Source organism: Gossypium raimondii, chromosome 4, assembly GCF_025698545.1.
Source record: "Gossypium raimondii isolate GPD5lz chromosome 4, ASM2569854v1, whole genome shotgun sequence".
Lineage (NCBI taxonomy): Eukaryota > Viridiplantae > Streptophyta > Magnoliopsida > Malvales > Malvaceae > Gossypium > Gossypium raimondii.
The window spans coordinates 48961962-48978730 of NC_068568.1; the positions used below are offsets into that span (position 1 = coordinate 48961962).

The 16769-nt window shown below is 35.8% G+C and overlaps 3 protein-coding genes across 7 annotated transcripts; 1 reads left to right on the top strand and 2 right to left on the bottom strand.

Moving 5' to 3' along the window:
• Positions 1–2439: 2439 nt before the first annotated feature.
• On the top strand, positions 2440–6887 carry LOC105779601 (uncharacterized). 4 transcript variants are annotated; one of them, XM_012603421.2, is made up of 6 exons: positions 2540–2685; positions 2829–2913; positions 3882–4815; positions 5286–5381; positions 5655–5791; positions 6473–6887. In XM_012603421.2, the coding sequence occupies exons 1-6, from the start codon at positions 2682–2684 to the stop codon at positions 6651–6653; spliced, it is 1437 nt and encodes a 478-aa protein (XP_012458875.1). In that variant the 5' UTR covers positions 2540–2681; the 3' UTR covers positions 6654–6887. The 4 variants fall into 4 exon arrangements, with proteins under 4 accessions (XP_052485758.1, XP_052485757.1, XP_012458874.1 ...); XM_052629797.1 differs by having other exon boundaries at positions 2484–2913; positions 5655–5830; positions 6473–6618; XM_012603420.2 differs by having other exon boundaries at positions 2519–2913.
• Positions 6888–7055: 168 nt separating this feature from the next.
• On the bottom strand, positions 7056–11839 carry LOC105779600 (DEAD-box ATP-dependent RNA helicase 17). Its single transcript, XM_012603419.2, has 10 exons — positions 11685–11839; positions 11504–11576; positions 11030–11139; positions 10676–10819; positions 10442–10550; positions 10005–10351; positions 9848–9921; positions 9070–9374; positions 8332–8578; positions 7056–7558 (listed from the first exon to the last, which is right to left on the bottom strand). Exons 1-10 carry the CDS (start codon positions 11815–11817, stop codon positions 7304–7306), a joined length of 1797 nt encoding a protein of 598 aa, XP_012458873.1. The 5' UTR covers positions 11818–11839; the 3' UTR covers positions 7056–7303.
• LOC105779602 (glycerol-3-phosphate dehydrogenase [NAD(+)] 2, chloroplastic) lies at positions 11755–16442 on the bottom strand. Of its 2 annotated transcripts, XR_001129081.2 has the most exons (10): positions 16017–16442; positions 15520–15656; positions 15307–15412; positions 15025–15226; positions 14845–14932; positions 14364–14511; positions 14046–14195; positions 13824–13973; positions 13551–13690; positions 11755–13010 (listed from the first exon to the last, which is right to left on the bottom strand). XR_001129081.2 is itself a non-coding variant. In XM_012603422.2 (9 exons), the coding sequence occupies exons 1-9, from the start codon at positions 16329–16331 to the stop codon at positions 13676–13678; spliced, it is 1311 nt and encodes a 436-aa protein (XP_012458876.1). In that variant the 5' UTR covers positions 16332–16442; the 3' UTR covers positions 13303–13675. The 2 variants fall into 2 exon arrangements, 1 of the variants encoding a protein (XP_012458876.1); XM_012603422.2 differs by lacking the exon at positions 11755–13010 and having other exon boundaries at positions 13303–13690.
• Between the last annotated feature and the right edge of the window lie 327 nt (positions 16443–16769).

The following is a 16769-nucleotide window of genomic DNA, read 5'->3' on the forward strand; positions in this document are numbered from 1 at the left end:
AGCACATAGGCCTTTCCAATGTGTAATGCCCGGTTGCAAATAGGGTGAGGCTTTGGTTTGCACCCTTTGGAACTCCTCCTTGTATATGCTAAAGGTCATATTACAATGTTCCGTGTCATTTCAATCTTGGGATTGATAACAATGGCATTTCAAGCATTCCAAGCAACTCAAAGCACCATAACCAAGCTCTCTAAGTTATCCTTCTTGAGTATCCTTATCGCCTTTTCCAACCAATCCACCATTGAGGTAGTACTTGAGAGAGTGATTTGCTGAGAGAGACCACTAAGCTCGAGCATTTCCTTTGACAGGGAGCGGTTCCTAAGCACATGCATCCCGTCCTCTTCTTCCCCAGGACATTGCTCCCAATGTCCCGCATCCAGATTTCTTTCCTGGCAGCATTGCCAACAAGACAATCAAACTCTACAAGGTACATTCAAAGACCAAAGGGTCTTCCAAATTTTCCGTGGCGGTCGTCCGTCTCCCATTTTGAGAGAGAGTTGATTACCCTAACACATACCTGACATTCTTCGCATGATGCCATATTAGTTTGTCCTGTGTGCCTGGTTTGTATAGGTGAATCTCGCATATCAAGTCACCCTGATAAGGGACAAAGATTTCCTAACAAGACCTTTCCTCCCATTTATGTTGCTTTGGGTTGTTGAGATCAGAAACAGTTACATCTCTTCGAAGTGAAATCGTGTGGAATATCCAAGAGTCATCTTTATTGGGAATCCATCTATCTTCTCAAACCTTGACAGAATAATCATGTCCATATCTCAACCGTGTGCTACTCCCTAGCATGTCTTTTGATTGTCAAAGGCTTCTCTAAATATACAAGGGCTTGGAGCCAAGGGGCACATTCAAGAGGCAATTATCTAGGAAGTATCAAGATAGGAGGACCCTATGGTAAAGGTGATAGAATTCATCGAACACAAAACATTACTTTAAGCCTGCCTCCGGTTCATCAAGAAATAAACTCACTCCAAAAGAAACATATATCACTCCCACAATATAATATTTGTCTTCTAGCCTATTTTCTTGAAAAGAAGGTTAATTAGCTTTGATGATTCACAAACAATTTATAAAATAAACTAGTGACTTATACTAGAATTCTTATTAGAGTTAAACTCCTACCATAATGAAATTTTATCTTAGGGTGGGTTTGGATGGGCAGTGCGTTTACCTGTAATTAGTATAAAAAACAGCGGTGGCGGTGAGATTAGATACTGTAACGATACTGTACCATGAAACAAAAAGTAAGCTAAACGCACCACACCTCACCACCCATCTAAACCTACCCTTAATCAATAACTTAGACACAATAATTATCTTTTACTCTAAACACTAAAGTTTAATTTGGTGACATCAGTTTCCATCATTCTCCCACTTAAGCTATATGATAAATTCAATAACTTGAATAAGTGATATTTAAATCCAAACTTTATTATAGTCATAGAATACTTTAGTCCAACTCCTACTTTGGTCTAATTGAAAAACATAACTAATTCAAAGACTAAAGGATAATTTAACCCTTAAAGGGATAAATCTCAAAACTACACATGAACTTTGGTCTAATGTGTAATTTTATACATGAAATTTTGATTTGATTCAATTCTCACAAATTATTAACGCAATTATTGATATAAGATCATTTTATTTTTATATATTACGTACACAAATAATTATATTTATCCAATATAAAATAAATTGATGTTTTTATTGTTTTAAATTTATATGATTGAATCAAAATTAAAATTTCATATACACATTTAAACTACAATAAAATTTTCATCTGTATAATTATACCAAATCAAAATTCATATATCATATTATACATTAAATCAAAGTTTATATATAATTTTGAGATTTATCTTCAAAAAATTAAGCAACTTTCTATATTTCTCACTAGACCTATCCATGGGCAGAGTCAGGTTCGGGCCGAGCCTTTGCAAAATTTTGGCGTGTTTGATAGGCCCCGGGCCCGACCCGAAAAATGGGCCTAAAAAATGCCTAAGCTTGACCTAGATAAAAATGCTAAAACCCAAGTTTAGTCAAGTCCAGCCTGCCCGTATTAATTTTTTTTATATAAAACTTTTTTTAAAAAATATAATACATCAAAAACATTAAAAACATTCAAATTAATCTTTCTCAACAAATTGAAAATAAATAAATAAAAATCCTTATATTTAAATAGCACTAACATAAGTATAACTTAACAAGTAAATACCTATAAAATAGTAACAAAATTAACAATAAAATAAAATTTATATAATACAAAAACTTAGTCCTTTTTTTAACAGGTCTTTTAATTTTTCACCCAAACTCATTTTGGATTTACCCAAACTCTTCACTTTTTAAGCAGATCTTTAGATCGGAACTGGACTCCTGTACATGTCTATTTCTCACCTCTTCCAAAAATTGTTTGAAAGCCGAACGTGAAATAACATGTGCTACAAATAAATAAAAAATGGAGTCAATCACTCAATCTAAACATATTTCGTCAAACATTATAAAAATAAGATTGTATTTCTACAATCATAAAAATTAAAATTAAAACAGAACACAGACAAACCAATAGGCGAAAAAGGACAGAACAGAAGTGAGAACAGAGAAAAAGAGAGAGAGAGAGATGATGGGCAACAACAGAGAATTCATTTGTTTGTCTTATGATCTGATTGGAAATGGGTATTTTCAGAAACTCACATTTGTAGTATTAATATATTTCAGCTGCTTTGCCATAAACCAAGTGGGTGCTTCCATCCATGAATATCAAAACCAAAGCTTTTTTCGCCGTTCTAATTCTTTCTTCTTCCATGGTGGAAGTGAAGGCCTTTATGCTTCAAAGCTTCACGTTGATCCTGACAAAAAGCCTTCTCCTGAGGAAAATCATCTCAATGGCAAGTCTTTTATCAGGTCATCATTGTGTTTTTTTTTTCCCTTTTCTTGATCTATTTCTCTTTTCCTAGTTTCAGCTTTTCCTTTTAATGTTGCATTATTGGATAATTTTTTGTTTCAATGATGGTTATCAGCTTAATTAATGCCCTTTTTAATCTAATTTGAACAGTGTTAATAATGTTATCAATTTTTTGGGGATTTTCCTTTTGGGGGGTTGGTTTCATTGCTCGTTTCATTTTTAGGCTCTTTTTTAATGGATATAAATTACCATCAATTATATGCTGGGATAATTGTAAGCTAACAAAGTGGTAGCTTATCTGCACTGTTCGCATTAGAAAAATTAAACAAGTTGCATGTTTTTGTAATGAGCATTTTATCATTTGTTTATCTCATGATTTTGTCCATGTTGTATTTGAAGATTGTGGATCTTTTTAGGGGACCAATGTTGGCTTCATTTTGTTTTCTGTTGAGATTGTGTCAGGAGCAAACAAATTTACTTATGTTCTGTCATGTTTTATTGAATGAATGGATGTAAGAATGTTATATTGTGAAAACCATCCCATGATTTATTGCCACTAATATCATGCAGCTGGAAAATCTGTTATTTAGTCAATTTATTCGGTTTAGCATGTCATATGCATCAATGTTGCAATTTAGATTAATGAAGGCATTATTGAACAATCCGGATAAATTTTCGTCTCCTATGAATGTAGGACATTGTTATACTTGATCCTACAGACTTTTAGCTAGGTGCTAATTCATTTGGCAAGCAAATCTTCTGTTGTTAAGGAGATTTCTGCAGTAATTACTTATTTCGTGATAATGAGACCATCTATCATATATTTAGGGCACTATGTTGGTGAATTCGGATATTTTAGGCATTACATCATTTCATTCTAGTCATGGCACAGATGTTTTATTTCTTCCATTCAAATTGAATAATTCTGGAACTACTCTTGTACCTCTGATGCCATTATCGCTTTCAGGTTTGAGTCAATCACCTTTCGAAGACCGAAAGAGTCTGCTGAAAAAAAGAATGAGATGCAGCAAAAAACTGGATTGGTTGAGGCTATAATAGTTGAGGTAAAAGACAGGGAGAAAATTGGAGGTTCGTATTTGCATTCTGCCGCAATATGTTGCACTCCGGATCTTTCTAAGGAAGGATCCTGCAATGTAGGGGAGGTTATCATCCACCAAGATCCAAATTACCCTTATAATCCGCAACGAATACAAACCTTCTTTGAAGGAAAAACGGAAGAGACTACTATGGTGCTACAAACAGTTGAGATCAATCATACTGGAATGTACTATTTGTATTTCATGTTTTGCGATCCAGAACTCATGGGCACGACGATCAGTGGAAGAACTGTCTGGAGAAATCCTGAAGGTTATCTTCCAGGAAAGATGGCACCACTAATGACATATTTTGGGTTAATGTCTCTGGCATATCTTGGTCTAGGTCTTGTCTGGTTTCTGTGGTCTGTCCAATACTGGAAAGATATAATACAACTGCAGTACCACATTACAGCAGTGATAGGTCTGGGAATGTGTGAAATGGCTCTATGGTACTTTGAATATGCAAATTTTAATGCAACCGGAAACAGACCAATGGGAATCACACTTTGGGCAGTTACCTTCACTGCTGTTAAAAAGACAGTCTCCCGTCTACTCCTTTTAGTGGTATCAATGGGCTATGGTGTTGTGCGGCCAACCCTTGGAGGTGTAATCTTCAAAGTTCTCCTTCTTGGCCTGACATACTTTGTCTTTTCAGAAGCACTCGGGCTGGTTGAAAATCTGGGGAATATTGATGACTTAACTGGAAAAGCGAGGCTGTTTCTGGTTCTACCTGTTTCTCTGTTGGATGCTTGCTTCATAATCTGGATCTTTTCGGCATTGTCCCAAACTCTAGAGAAGCTTCAGGTAGTGCCAAGCTTATCTTTTCATATTACAACCATAAAGAATAGCTTGAATTGTCCCTTAATATGTATCCTTTTTCTTTTTTTAATACACTCGATCTTAGCAGATGTTATATCTTCCTCTTGCATTACATGTAAATCTCGTTTGTGCAATGATATTCATGTAACATAAATCACGCTCCACAAGAATCAGTTTTCCGTTCCATTTGATGTCACTCCCCATAATTAGACAAATCATAGTCTTGCTCATAATATCTTGTAGCCTTGTTTGGTGAAAGTACAGTAAGTGAATCCTTTCTGCATGTTGATGCTTGCAGATTTCTATTTTGCTTGTTTTGAGCAATAGTGAAAATAGCTCGCAACTTCGCTTTAGCAGACAGAGAAGATTTTTTATCTTTCATTTCTAAACTAAGTACATTTTCTTTCCATTTGATTGATTTAAAATTTAAAGGGTTTACTCCTCTTGTGGCACAGATTAGAAGGAGCATGGCCAAGTTTGCACTCTACCGGAAGTTTACCAATTCACTAGCAATATCAGTTCTGCTCTCCATTGCTTGGGTTGGTTACGAGGTGGTTTGATACACTTCTCTTTCATCATATACAAGTTTGCTTCATTGTGTTGTCTTTTATCCTCCCTCTCTCCCTACCTCCATCTCAACTCTCAAGTCCATGTTTTTAAGAAAGCTAGTTACTCTTAGATTATATGGATCTGAAATTCTCCATTTCCAGCTCCTTTTACCCGTCATCTGTATCATTGTACATGCTCCGAACATTTAAATAAGTATGAGATTTTTTCCTAAATATGGGTTGTAGGAGTTCATCTAATCAAGCTTTCTTGTTCAGTTGTACTTTAATGCAGCTGACCCATTAAGTGAGTTGTGGCAAAGAGCTTGGATAATCCCGGCTTTCTGGAATCTTCTTGCATTTGTACTTTTGGTGGTGATATGCAGTCTTTGGGCTCCGTCAAATAATCCGACACGGTAATCCCTGGAAGTCGAAACTTGCAATTTCTTTATTAGGTAGACTGCTACTTGCTGAACTTCAGTTAGACGATGTTTTTGCTGGAAATTAGAGATTTATATGGACTTCGTTTGGTAATAAGAATTGTTTTCATGTATTCCTCGAAAGGACAAATGAGCTAGAGATCTGTTAAAAGAATTAGCTTTCAGTGAGATATTACAAGTCTGGAAAAAAAAATGAGATATTCACTTTAGAGTTGTGAAGCTTGAACCACTCTCAGGTTTATTTAATTGCTTTATTAAGCGTGAGCAGTTTGTTTTCGTTCATGAGCATCTATCCAGGTGTGCTTTATTAGGCAAATTACATGCAATCTGGGACTAAATCGAGCTAGTCTGCTTTACTTAGAAACGTTAGAGTGATCTTTTAGAAATCCTTTGGACACTCTTTGCATCTAGAGTATCACCATCATAGTACTCTACAAGGTTAGGTTTCATTACACTTTCACTTGTGGCTTGACTATGCTGCTTGTTAGATTGGCTTTTTAAATACACTCAGTACATATATTATCATACCAGAAAATAAGCACATTATTGAATATGAGTATTTATGTGGTTCAGAACAATTGGTTGCAGCATATGTTGTTTATGTTCCTTTCTAACCGTGCTTCATCATAAGAGTTCATTTGTTATGTGTTTGTTCAGATATGCCTATAGTGAGGAAACAGGGGATGAGCTTGAAGAGGAGGGTATCTCACTCACTAGCAGTAGTGTTCTATTGGCCGGAGAATCGGCAAACAAGCAGCTGGAAAGGAAGGAGAGGAGGGCATCAAATGCTGATTTATTCAGGCTCGGTGAAGAGGTCGAGGAGGATAAAAGAGAATAGTGACACATTTTCTTCCTGTGTCCCAACGGAATTTGTGTTGCCCCCTTTCTGCATCTAATATGATTCACCCTTTCCCTTATGGTCCCTGTCATTTTCTCAATTTTTTTACACAAAGTCAACTATTACTTGAGATAGAAGGAATTATTGCAGATGTTAGGATTCTGAGTTTTAAGCAAACATACGATATTTTATGTTTGTTTGCAACAGGCGGAAAAGAGATCATTTAACGCATAATTCATGCGAGCAGATTATTTATTTAACTTGATAAACAAACATAAATTAATTAATTAATAAAAACCAAACTATTCCAGGTGATTTGTTCACTTACAAACCTAACAAAAACCAAGAGTTTGAAGTGAAGATAAGTTGATGCACGTTCACCATAACCAACAATGGACGGAATTTCCTGATAAATCTACCTTGTAAATTATCATTCTATTACTTTGAATAAGAAATATAAATGACGATTTATAAAGGGATTACATGAGAGTTAAAAAGAATAATAATACAAGCATTTCATTCATCAGTTCCATACAAATTGTGAAGATGAGAGGCACAAATAAACATGCTGTGATTACTAGTTTTGTATTGTATAATTCGACCATTTGTTTGGTTACTAAAACTTACTACCTTAGCACCTGATTCTAAATTCATGTTTTACTGGCAACTTTCCTCTTCTTAAATAGACCTTTCTGCTTCTGCTTCAGATCCCTCTTCCTCTTTTTCGATTGGTTTTGGAATGTCTTTCCAACCAATGATGGCTGCTCTCTTAATGCAAAACTTTTTGCAACATGCCCTAAATGAAGCTTCTTCACCATGAAAATCTGTTTCAGGTCTCCACGATGTGCTGTGTATGCACGGACCCAAGAGCAAAATGCATCCTTCGCTTGTTTCTTAATCTTTGGCTGCAAAAATGATAACCGGGAAAAAGCATTATTTTGAAGCACATAAAAAGCTAAAATCATTTACAGAACTTCATTTCAAATCAAACCAATTCAAGCAGAAAACTATTTCAAATCATTCATTATTTGTGCAAACTAGCTAAACTTATCCAGATGAATAAAACAGAATGCTATAATCACCTGCTTGGAGAGCCTACTCTAGCATGATAGTTCAGTGGAGCAATGGTGGGCATATCCCCACATCACATTTTCAAGTCATTTTCTCTTAAAGCTTAGCATCATAATACCAGCTTTTACATGTTTGAATCAGAAGTTATTTCTGAACCAGGATCAACTTCAAAGCATTTTCATTCAAAGCATATATTCAAACCCAATGAACAAAACATGCATCTTTTTTCAGAGAACTACAGTGTTTGACTGCATACTGTTGTTTGCGAACAACTGCAGTATGTTCATATGAGTGTGCCAAAGTAACAAATCAGTAAAAGATAACTCCAATTCCTTCTCTTCCTATAAATATACATATAAGTGTGTATAAACAAAAGACAACTTTAACATAGTTTAAGATGGAAAGCGAGAAAGATCAAAAGATTTTATATGCCACAGGAAGCCAAAATGGACACAAAGGAGACAAGTACAAATATAACAACCATTTTTCAAAATCAAACAAATACAAAGCGAGGAAGATGAACTGTAGAGAAGCAACCGCGGAGAAAAAGGAACAGAAAAATAAGAAAATATAAGGGGTAAATAAGATCCACATGCATAAATCATACCTCAGCTGAGATGTATGATTCAAGCTCCCTCTGAAGAGATACAACCCATGGATGTGATTCTAAAGAAACAAACTTCTTGACACGATGCATTTGACTGTGCAATGGGAAAGAATCTATTATTTTGAGGAGTGGATACTCTGTCAATGACACACCATGTTTCTCTAGATCTTGCAAGTAATCCACTTCTATTGGTTGTAGAAATAGTAAGGATTCTCCTCTTTCACCCAGTCGAGCCGTCCTACCTACTCTGCATCAAAGATTAAAAGGCCCAGTCAAGCTCTGATTGACCTTATATATTAGTTCCACAAGAATTTCAACATATGACCAGGACATCTGTCCACTAGATCTATATATGCTTAAAAAGGTAGTTGTACAGTACTCAATTACATAGAGTTAAACCACCCATTAGAATACAAAGTAGACTGTTAACTAAAAAATATAGAGAAATCGCTCTCATAGTTAAACTAATCGGAAAGAGAATTCACATATAAGCAGTTAGAAATCTGTTCAACAAGAAGCATCCATGGTGAGAATTTCTGATGATACTCTAATTCTGAAGAAATGGCCATAATTAGAAGCTGTTCAAACAGTAAGTAAAGATTTGTGGATGGGCAATTACATGGCAAAAATAAAGACAGCTGTCAAAATTAATCAAAATAAACCAAAAACTTGCCGAGTAAATAATGTTGCAAACAAGCAGACTAGATGGATATTTCCAAGAAAATAGCCTCTAAATACCTATGCACATATTCAGAGGCCTCCCCTGGAGAATCATACTGTATGATACATCTAACTTTTGGAAAATCTAAGCCCCTAGCAGCAACATCTGTAGAGACAAGAAGTGCCGATTTTTCTGTTTTGAAGGCACTGAAGGTGGTTCTTCTATCTTCCTGCTTCATATTCCCATGTAACCTAAAAGTTTTGCATTTCAGAAACATCTGCTTAAGTTCTTCTTCAAATTGCGAGTAGGGTGACCACTGGAACTCACTCAACAGCATGTAGTGAAAATCCACTGCATCACATGTTGAAAAGAATACCACAACCTGTAGAATGATCATTCAAGGAATCAAACAAGTATAGCATAGGAAATAGATGTTATAAAAGCTAACTTTCAGGAACCAAGCAGAGACAACAGAGGCAATGAACTGATACTTTATGCTTGAACAAGGTAAACTCACAAAAGGTTCCACTCTCTAATTGCAGTTATTCTGGAAAATTCAAATTAAAGGAATCCGATGATGCAAGGTTCCACATTTAATCAATACTAATAAACGGAAAAAGCATAAAAGACAATACCAGATGCATAAACAAGGAATCGTTTACAGGGCCATTGAAGGGTGAAGAGCTTTCAGGGCTCCAGAAATTATAACAACAACTAGGAATAAATAAATAAATAAAATTGACACAATTTTATGCATGGAAACTGACATCTACTTCCAATTTGAAGCAATAAAGGACATCTTAAAGAATGTTCTAGCTAACAACAAGAGATAATAAGATTATGCTATTGCCTTGCCTTTTGGGAAGCTTCTCTCTCGAAAAGATGTTTTAGAATGGAAAGAAGTACAGCAAGCCGTGAACCACAGGGCACTGTGTAAGGTATTCATCAAGTCATATCGATCAAGCCCGGAAAGGTTAACAAATGAATGAGAGAGTATTCAGAATATGCATACCCTTAACAAATCTCTGAACCAATTGAGCTGGAAGCCTATAATCCCCACTTGAAGAATTTACAGACTTGATTGAGTAATCAAGGTCCTCATCTACATCGGATCCCAGAGATCCAGTTTGGTTAACTGATGAATCTGGTTGCATCTTCATGTTATCAAGACCAATCATTACAGGATTTTCTAAACTAATTTTACTAAGATGGTTTACTTTTTCATTTAATGTAGCTGATAATAGCAAATTTTGTCTTTGAAATTCAGAGGATTTTCCCTTTTCAACAGATTCGTTTGCCCTAGAACCCAAAAGATCCAATATCTCTTCAATATCTTTTCCAAATCCTAACTCCAGAATTCTGTCAAGATATGCAGTCAGGTGAAGATTTATAAGTGATAGAAAGTTAAGATCTACTCATATGAAACCTTAGATATATGGTATACTGAACCTGTCCGCTTCATCAAAGATTATCCACCGCAAATTTGTGTGCACAAAAGATGATGTGTTTTTTAAGTGATCCAACAGCCGTCCAGGTGTTGCAATAAGAATAGAAATGCCTGAGATGAATCATATGAAACATGCATAAACCTAATTTAAAGAGGAAAGGACATCAATATTGATCACAATAAGAATAGAAAGGCCTGTAACGAATCATATGAAACATTCAGCAAAAAAATTCAACCTTTCCGCAGCCTGGCTTTCTCTTTATTCCTGTTTTCACCACCCATTACATAACCAGGAACAATCCAATGAAAACGATGCAACAACTTCTGCAGAATCTCATACACCTGCAAACATAACTCACGCGTTGGTACAAGGACCAACGCTATCATAAACATATCAATTTTTAATTTATTCATGCTTAAACAAAAAGAATAGAAATATTCAACCTATTCATTCTTAAACATATGATAGGACCAATTCCCATTACACCCTCCAAGATTAATTTCGCATGACAATGGAAACAAAAATAACATTCTGGACTTACAAAAACGATAAGCACAGATACACATCCCATTAAAAGCATAAAACATACCAAAAGTACCGTGAGAGCGCTCAATTCGGGGATTGTAACCCTGCAAGTAATGAATGATTGGAGCCAAATATGCTATTGTTTTGCCAGACCCCGTTTCTGCATTAACAAGTCTAGTACATTCTCCAATCAAGGATCTCAAAACCACTTAAACAAAACTAGAAACCTGGCAATAAAAACAATCCAATTACGAAAAAAACTCTCTGGATTGCAAACAAAACAATTGAGCAAAATATAACTTGTATTAAAATTGGCTAAAAATAACAACCCAATCTTGGAGACAAGAAAACTTGCACCAAAACAAGTCCAATTATGACAAAGAAAATAAATGCACCAAAGTTGATAAAAAAAAAAACAACCCAACAATGAGAGAGAGAGGGAGAGAAAGAGAGAGAATGCATAAAAAATGCCAGCAGGATTAAAATTTGCATTAAAAATGCTAAGAAAACAGCAGAAAAATACGAAAGGAAAGGATACACATGACGACCAGAGAGTATAACAGGAATAGCTTGAGCTTGGACAAGAGTTGGAGCTTCAAAACCCAACCTTTCTGTTTAAGAAGAAACAAAATTTCAGTACATGAGAATCAAAGAGGGTTACATATAATTACTAAGACAATCTCAGGTAACATGTCTACAAAACAAAAATAGAAGCCAACCTTGTAGTTGTTCAGACAGAGTGGAGTGGAGGCCAAGACTGGAGAATGAACACGAAGCAAATATCTCCGATTCTTTGGTTCGGGTTTTGGTGTTTGATTCTTTCTCTTTGTTTGTTTTTTGGGTTTTCTTCATCTTTCTGACCAGCTGCAGGCTGGGGTTTATGATTTTTTTTGGTGCTTCTGTTTTGTAACTTCTTTTTCTTATACGTTTTTCTTCCTCTTTTTTCCACTAGGGTTTATCATCCCATTCATCAATGACAACTACTTAGCAACGAAAAGAAAAAGAAAACTGTGTCGTTTCAGGTTTTTTGAAGACTGAAGAGTAAAAATTGCAATCTCACCCCTCAAGTATAACCTTAATTGAGTTTTCATCCTTTTTATATAATTTGAGTTTTCGTCCTCGAAGATATTTAAATAAATCATAAATCACAATCATGTCCCTAAAATAAAATTTTGACTTGAATGTAAATTTTCAATTTAAAGTTTGACTGACGGGCATTTAATAAACACTGTCCATTGTGGATGAAAAAAAATTTATGTAACCAATTTATTTATAAAAATTAATATAAATAAGAAATGAGGCGAGACGAATGCATAAAATATATAAAATAATAAAAACACTTTTAAAATAATACAATTTACGTAAAGATATTTTCGACTTTAATCCAATTAATTCGTGTCACTATCTCAATTAAAATGCCATCTTCAATTGAAATTTTGCATAATTGAACCTTCTTCAAAGGGTTTGGCCTCTTTAAAATAGTAAATTTTAAATGGACTCAATTTAGCTACACAACCAATGCCTCATTTGATTCTTTTATAAATATATTTCATATATAATCTTTTTTCACTCATATGTTTACCATAATTTAACATATGGTCATACGTATTTTATATTTAAATTACATAATTAATATATGATTTTTGCTTAAATCGTTTTAAATATCATACAGATGTTGGAATTTAGACAGGTAATGTGACTTGAACTCAACTGTAATCCTCTTCATATTTCTTCAACTTAGAACAATTCAGAGATGACTCTGACTCTTGCTCTCTGCTCCATCTTTCTTGAGCACTTTATAGTTGGCCCACACAATATTAGGATAGGACTTGTTACCAGGGATATGAGTTTCACTATGATCCTCCAAATATATATATATATGTATATAAACCTTTCAAAAGAAAGAGCATATTCCGTACCAGATGCATACTCATATTCGATACTCACCTCAAGTCCCGATAGTAAAGGCTAAGACAATAGTACGATATGCATTGGTACCGGGTGCTTCAAAGATTGAGTACAAGAATGTTGTATGCAAGATGGTTCTGCAGGATTGACAGATCAAGTTCATTAAATATTGACATAAACAGAATGGAGCAGCAACCAATAGATGGGTCACCAAGTCACAATCTGGAAAATAAAGTAAAATAGTCTAGCATCACTCGCCAGCTATACACAAAAATTACAGATGAACAATGCGGAAGAGAGCTGAATTTGCAGTGTGACTGTTATTTATGGCGTTAACCTGGCAGTGGTTCAAACATTTGTCCAAAAAGAAACCCTTTGGATGCATCATGCAAGCCAAGTACCTCTCAACTGACCTAAAACTACAGAACACGATAAAATTCCATCCCATCTTATTTACCAAAGAATATTAGGTACGATACAAGTCCTTGGACGGCAAAAAGAATAAACTCAAGACTAAATATATGTATATCTTAATAGTTATTCTCGTTCGCAAAATCCCCCAAAATAGATCTAATAATATTTTTGGAGGAGATACTTCAAATTCCTAATGCATAATAAAGGGGGACAACGGCTTTAAAAGAGAGAGAGAAAATTCGACCCTATATAGATATCAGCACCTGTTTTTTCTTGGAATGATGAAATGCAGCTCAGCAGCTCAGTTAAATGACAATCAAGTTCTTAATGGTGGTAGAGCTCCATCCCCGGGAAAATAATTCCACTTCCGGGACAAAACAGTAGTTTTTCAAACTTCTTCAACCTACAAGTGACAAGTTACCACTTTAACAATTAATGATAGGTTTATACCAGAACTATAGACCACATGGAAAAGACATGCATATGCTAGTCAACAATGGTTCCTTGTTTATCAAAGATTAAGGAGTTTGAATGACCTGAGGGAGGCTCATTAATTCAAGAACAGCCTTCTTTGGGGTTAGCTCGCTGTCCATGATCCGAGCAACTGCTGTCAGGACCGGCATTTTAACATTATATTTTTGGGCCAGTGCAATCACAGCTCCAGCAGTTGACACACCTTCAGCTACCTACAGCATGTACTAATCATATTAATAGCCAGATTTTAAGCGTCAACAGCCAGTTTAAAACTTCACAAGAACCTGATTCATGGAACTGAGTATATCTTCGAGTTCCTCCCCTGATCCAAGACGAACTCCAACTCTTTTATTTCTTGAAAGATTTACAAAACATGTAAGCATGATGTCCCCAGTTCCAGATAGACCAGTAATTGTTGCCGGCTTTCCACCCATCTAAGGATATGTAGCAAAAGATTTGTTAGATAACACGGTTATTTATTTGAATGACCAACATGATGCTTATCAACATTCTAGCCAAAAGAGAAAGAGAAACGATAAAATTGAAGCAAGTCAAATCTTCATAGCTAATGTTGGGGACACGAGGGGCAACATGGATTATACCTTTGTTGCTAGCCATCGTATCTCAGAACAACCTTGTGCTACAAGAGCTGCCATGGAATTATTACCAAGATTCATGCCTTCAACAATCCCAGCAGCAATCGCAAGTACATTCTTGAGGGCACCTGCAATTTCAACCCCTGTAACATCCCTGAGGTTATCAGAGGTTACAACCTGAGCATATGCACATCAATAGTTACCTTAACTCTCGACCACCAATATGATCAACCATATGAAAACGACATTATGCAGATCTAAAGTATAGATCTGAGGACACAAAGTTATTGAGCAGAGAGCGGCAAATTTGGAATATGTGATTCACAAGTTATTAAATTAGAACCTCATCACAGGAACAGAAAAATAGTAATCGAATATGCAGCGCAGCAGCAGTGATGGAGATACTTGAGGGAATGAGAGAACCATAAACAGTGTTTCATGTATTATACAAAATCGTTGTTAGTTTGATACAATGAAGATCCTCTACCTTGAAGTGCTGATCCGTAAATGACTACAAGACAATAGCTGCTGAACAGCATGGGCCAATTTTTTGTCTTTTGATGCCACCACCATTGCTGCAAAGCAGAAAGGAATAGTAGTAACCCTAGATATATGATTTGGTTGAAGGTATTACAAGAATATAGTTTATCATATACAACCAAGTTACCTGTTGGTAGTTTGTTCATTAATTCCAACGCAAAGGAAGGCCCTGATAGTGCAATAAAAGGTTGGCGAGGGTTCTTTAATGCTTGAGGAATGATTTGAGACATCATCCTCAATGTATTGAGCTCTAAGCCTTTGCTAAGGGATATAAATGGTAAGCCAGGATCAACATGCTCTGCAATTCCTTCGAGAAAGGATGTACTAAACTGCAACACAGGAGGCAAGATTCAGGCACTTGTCCCATGGTACAAAATAAGCATCAACATAATACAATGGCTTGACAGACCTGCACAGGTACAGCATGAAGGCAATAATCTGCCCCAAGCAAAGCAGTTTTGGCATCAGAAGTTGCAGTCACATTTTCTGGTAGCTTGTGTTCAGGGAAGTACTTACTGAGAACAGAGAAGACAAATAATGTTCCAATATCAATAAAATTGTACGTTTAACACCATATAGTAAATTGCAATGAAATTCAAGCAATGTGAATAAGAAAACCCACTAATTAAAATGGTTCTCATTAATAGACCGGCAAACCGCAGGATCACGTACAAGCATACTAACTTCCATTTGTGCCTTCCTGTTAGCAACATGAGCCGCCATTGCAGTCCCAAAAGATCCCCCTCCTAGCACCACCACCTTCAAGCCAAATTAAAAATGTAGACTCAACAGATTAGTCCATAGCTTAGTTGGATTTGAGGCAGTTCTCATTATACACAATTGAATATATCATTCAAATTCAAGAATAACAGCTGAACTAGATATCTCCTTAGCCCTTACCATATTGTAATCCTATACAGATTCTCTTCTTTTACACGAAAGCATTCCTTTCAATCTCATCATTTATATTTTCTTTAATTAAATTAAATTTCTAAGCCTAAAATATCGAATGCATGTAAAATGACCACGAGAGGGGGGGGGAGGCTTGCAATGAAATCTATCAAAACAAAACCCAAAATTCCTAAAGACATCATGAGCACAGCCAGTAGAAAGAAAAACCTTTTTAGTTCGTTCAAGAACATCAGTTTTGGCCTTGGAGCGCCAAGAACGAGACCATCTAACAAGCTTCTCCCAAGCAATGCGAACCACTTTCCGGCGATCCCGGGTCCTATCAGGGGAAAGCTGAAGTGGGTTTTGGTCGGAATCTTGGGGGAGTAAAGGAGACGGTGAAGGAGTTCCTGCACAACAAGTGGCAACCACAAGTGGCTTTGAGGGTATCTTTGGAAGGTTCGGAAAGTGAACAGTACATGGGTTTTTTGTAGTGAAAGATGGATTCAGCTTAAATACGAAAACTGGTTCAAGAAGTGCTTCCATTTTTTGGTTCAAACTTCGATTGGAAAGAAGCAAAGAATGTGGGAATTCGGAAGGAAAATGAGAGAGAGTATTGGCTTCCACCAGTCCAACAAATACAAGTGTCTTTGTTATACAAGATTTTTAATTTTATCCGTTACGTACGGCGCTTCCGCCATCTCTAATCCTTTCTGCTGTTGTTTTCGTCATTCTTTTGGGCCGCCATTTCTGTTTTCCTTTACCCAAAAGGCCACTTTGTTGAGATTTGATCGATTTAAATGATTTATTTAATTTAATTTAATAAAAATTATTAAAAAATTAATTTAATTAGTTCAATCAACCATTCATTGGAGAGGTGCTCATGGGCCGGGCTGCCCAACAGCCCACCTGAAATATGGGAGGATCCGGGTAAAAATATAGGCTCGAAATTTGAATTTGGGTAAAAAACGATCTAAACGGGCT

Bases quoted from the DNA above. Each gene is read 5' to 3' on its own strand.
- LOC105779601 (XM_012603420.2), top strand. From the start codon at position 2,630: ATGATGGGCAACAACAGAGAATTCATTTGTTTGTCTTATGATCTGATT. The intron at 4,816-5,285 runs GTAGTGCCAAGC...CTTGTGGCACAG, and splicing joins AAACTCTAGAGAAGCTTCAG to ATTAGAAGGAGCATGGCCAA. The intron at 5,382-5,654 runs GTGGTTTGATAC...TTTCTTGTTCAG, and splicing joins TTGCTTGGGTTGGTTACGAG to TTGTACTTTAATGCAGCTGA.
- LOC105779600 (XM_012603419.2), bottom strand. From the start codon at position 11,817: ATGAAGAAAACCCAAAAAACAAACAAAGAGAAAGAATCAAACACCAAA. The intron at 9,375-9,847 runs GCAAGGCAATAG...ATCATTCTACAG, and splicing joins AGAGAGAAGCTTCCCAAAAG to GTTGTGGTATTCTTTTCAAC. The intron at 8,579-9,069 runs GTATTTAGAGGC...TCTTTGATGCAG, and splicing joins GCCTCTGAATATGTGCATAG to AGTAGGTAGGACGGCTCGAC.
- LOC105779602 (XM_012603422.2), bottom strand. From the start codon at position 16,331: ATGGAAGCACTTCTTGAACCAGTTTTCGTATTTAAGCTGAATCCATCT. The intron at 15,657-16,016 runs GTTTTTCTTTCT...TTTGGCTTGAAG, and splicing joins TTCTTGAACGAACTAAAAAG to GTGGTGGTGCTAGGAGGGGG. The intron at 14,512-14,844 runs GTAGAGGATCTT...TGATAACCTCAG, and splicing joins TTACGGATCAGCACTTCAAG to GGATGTTACAGGGGTTGAAA.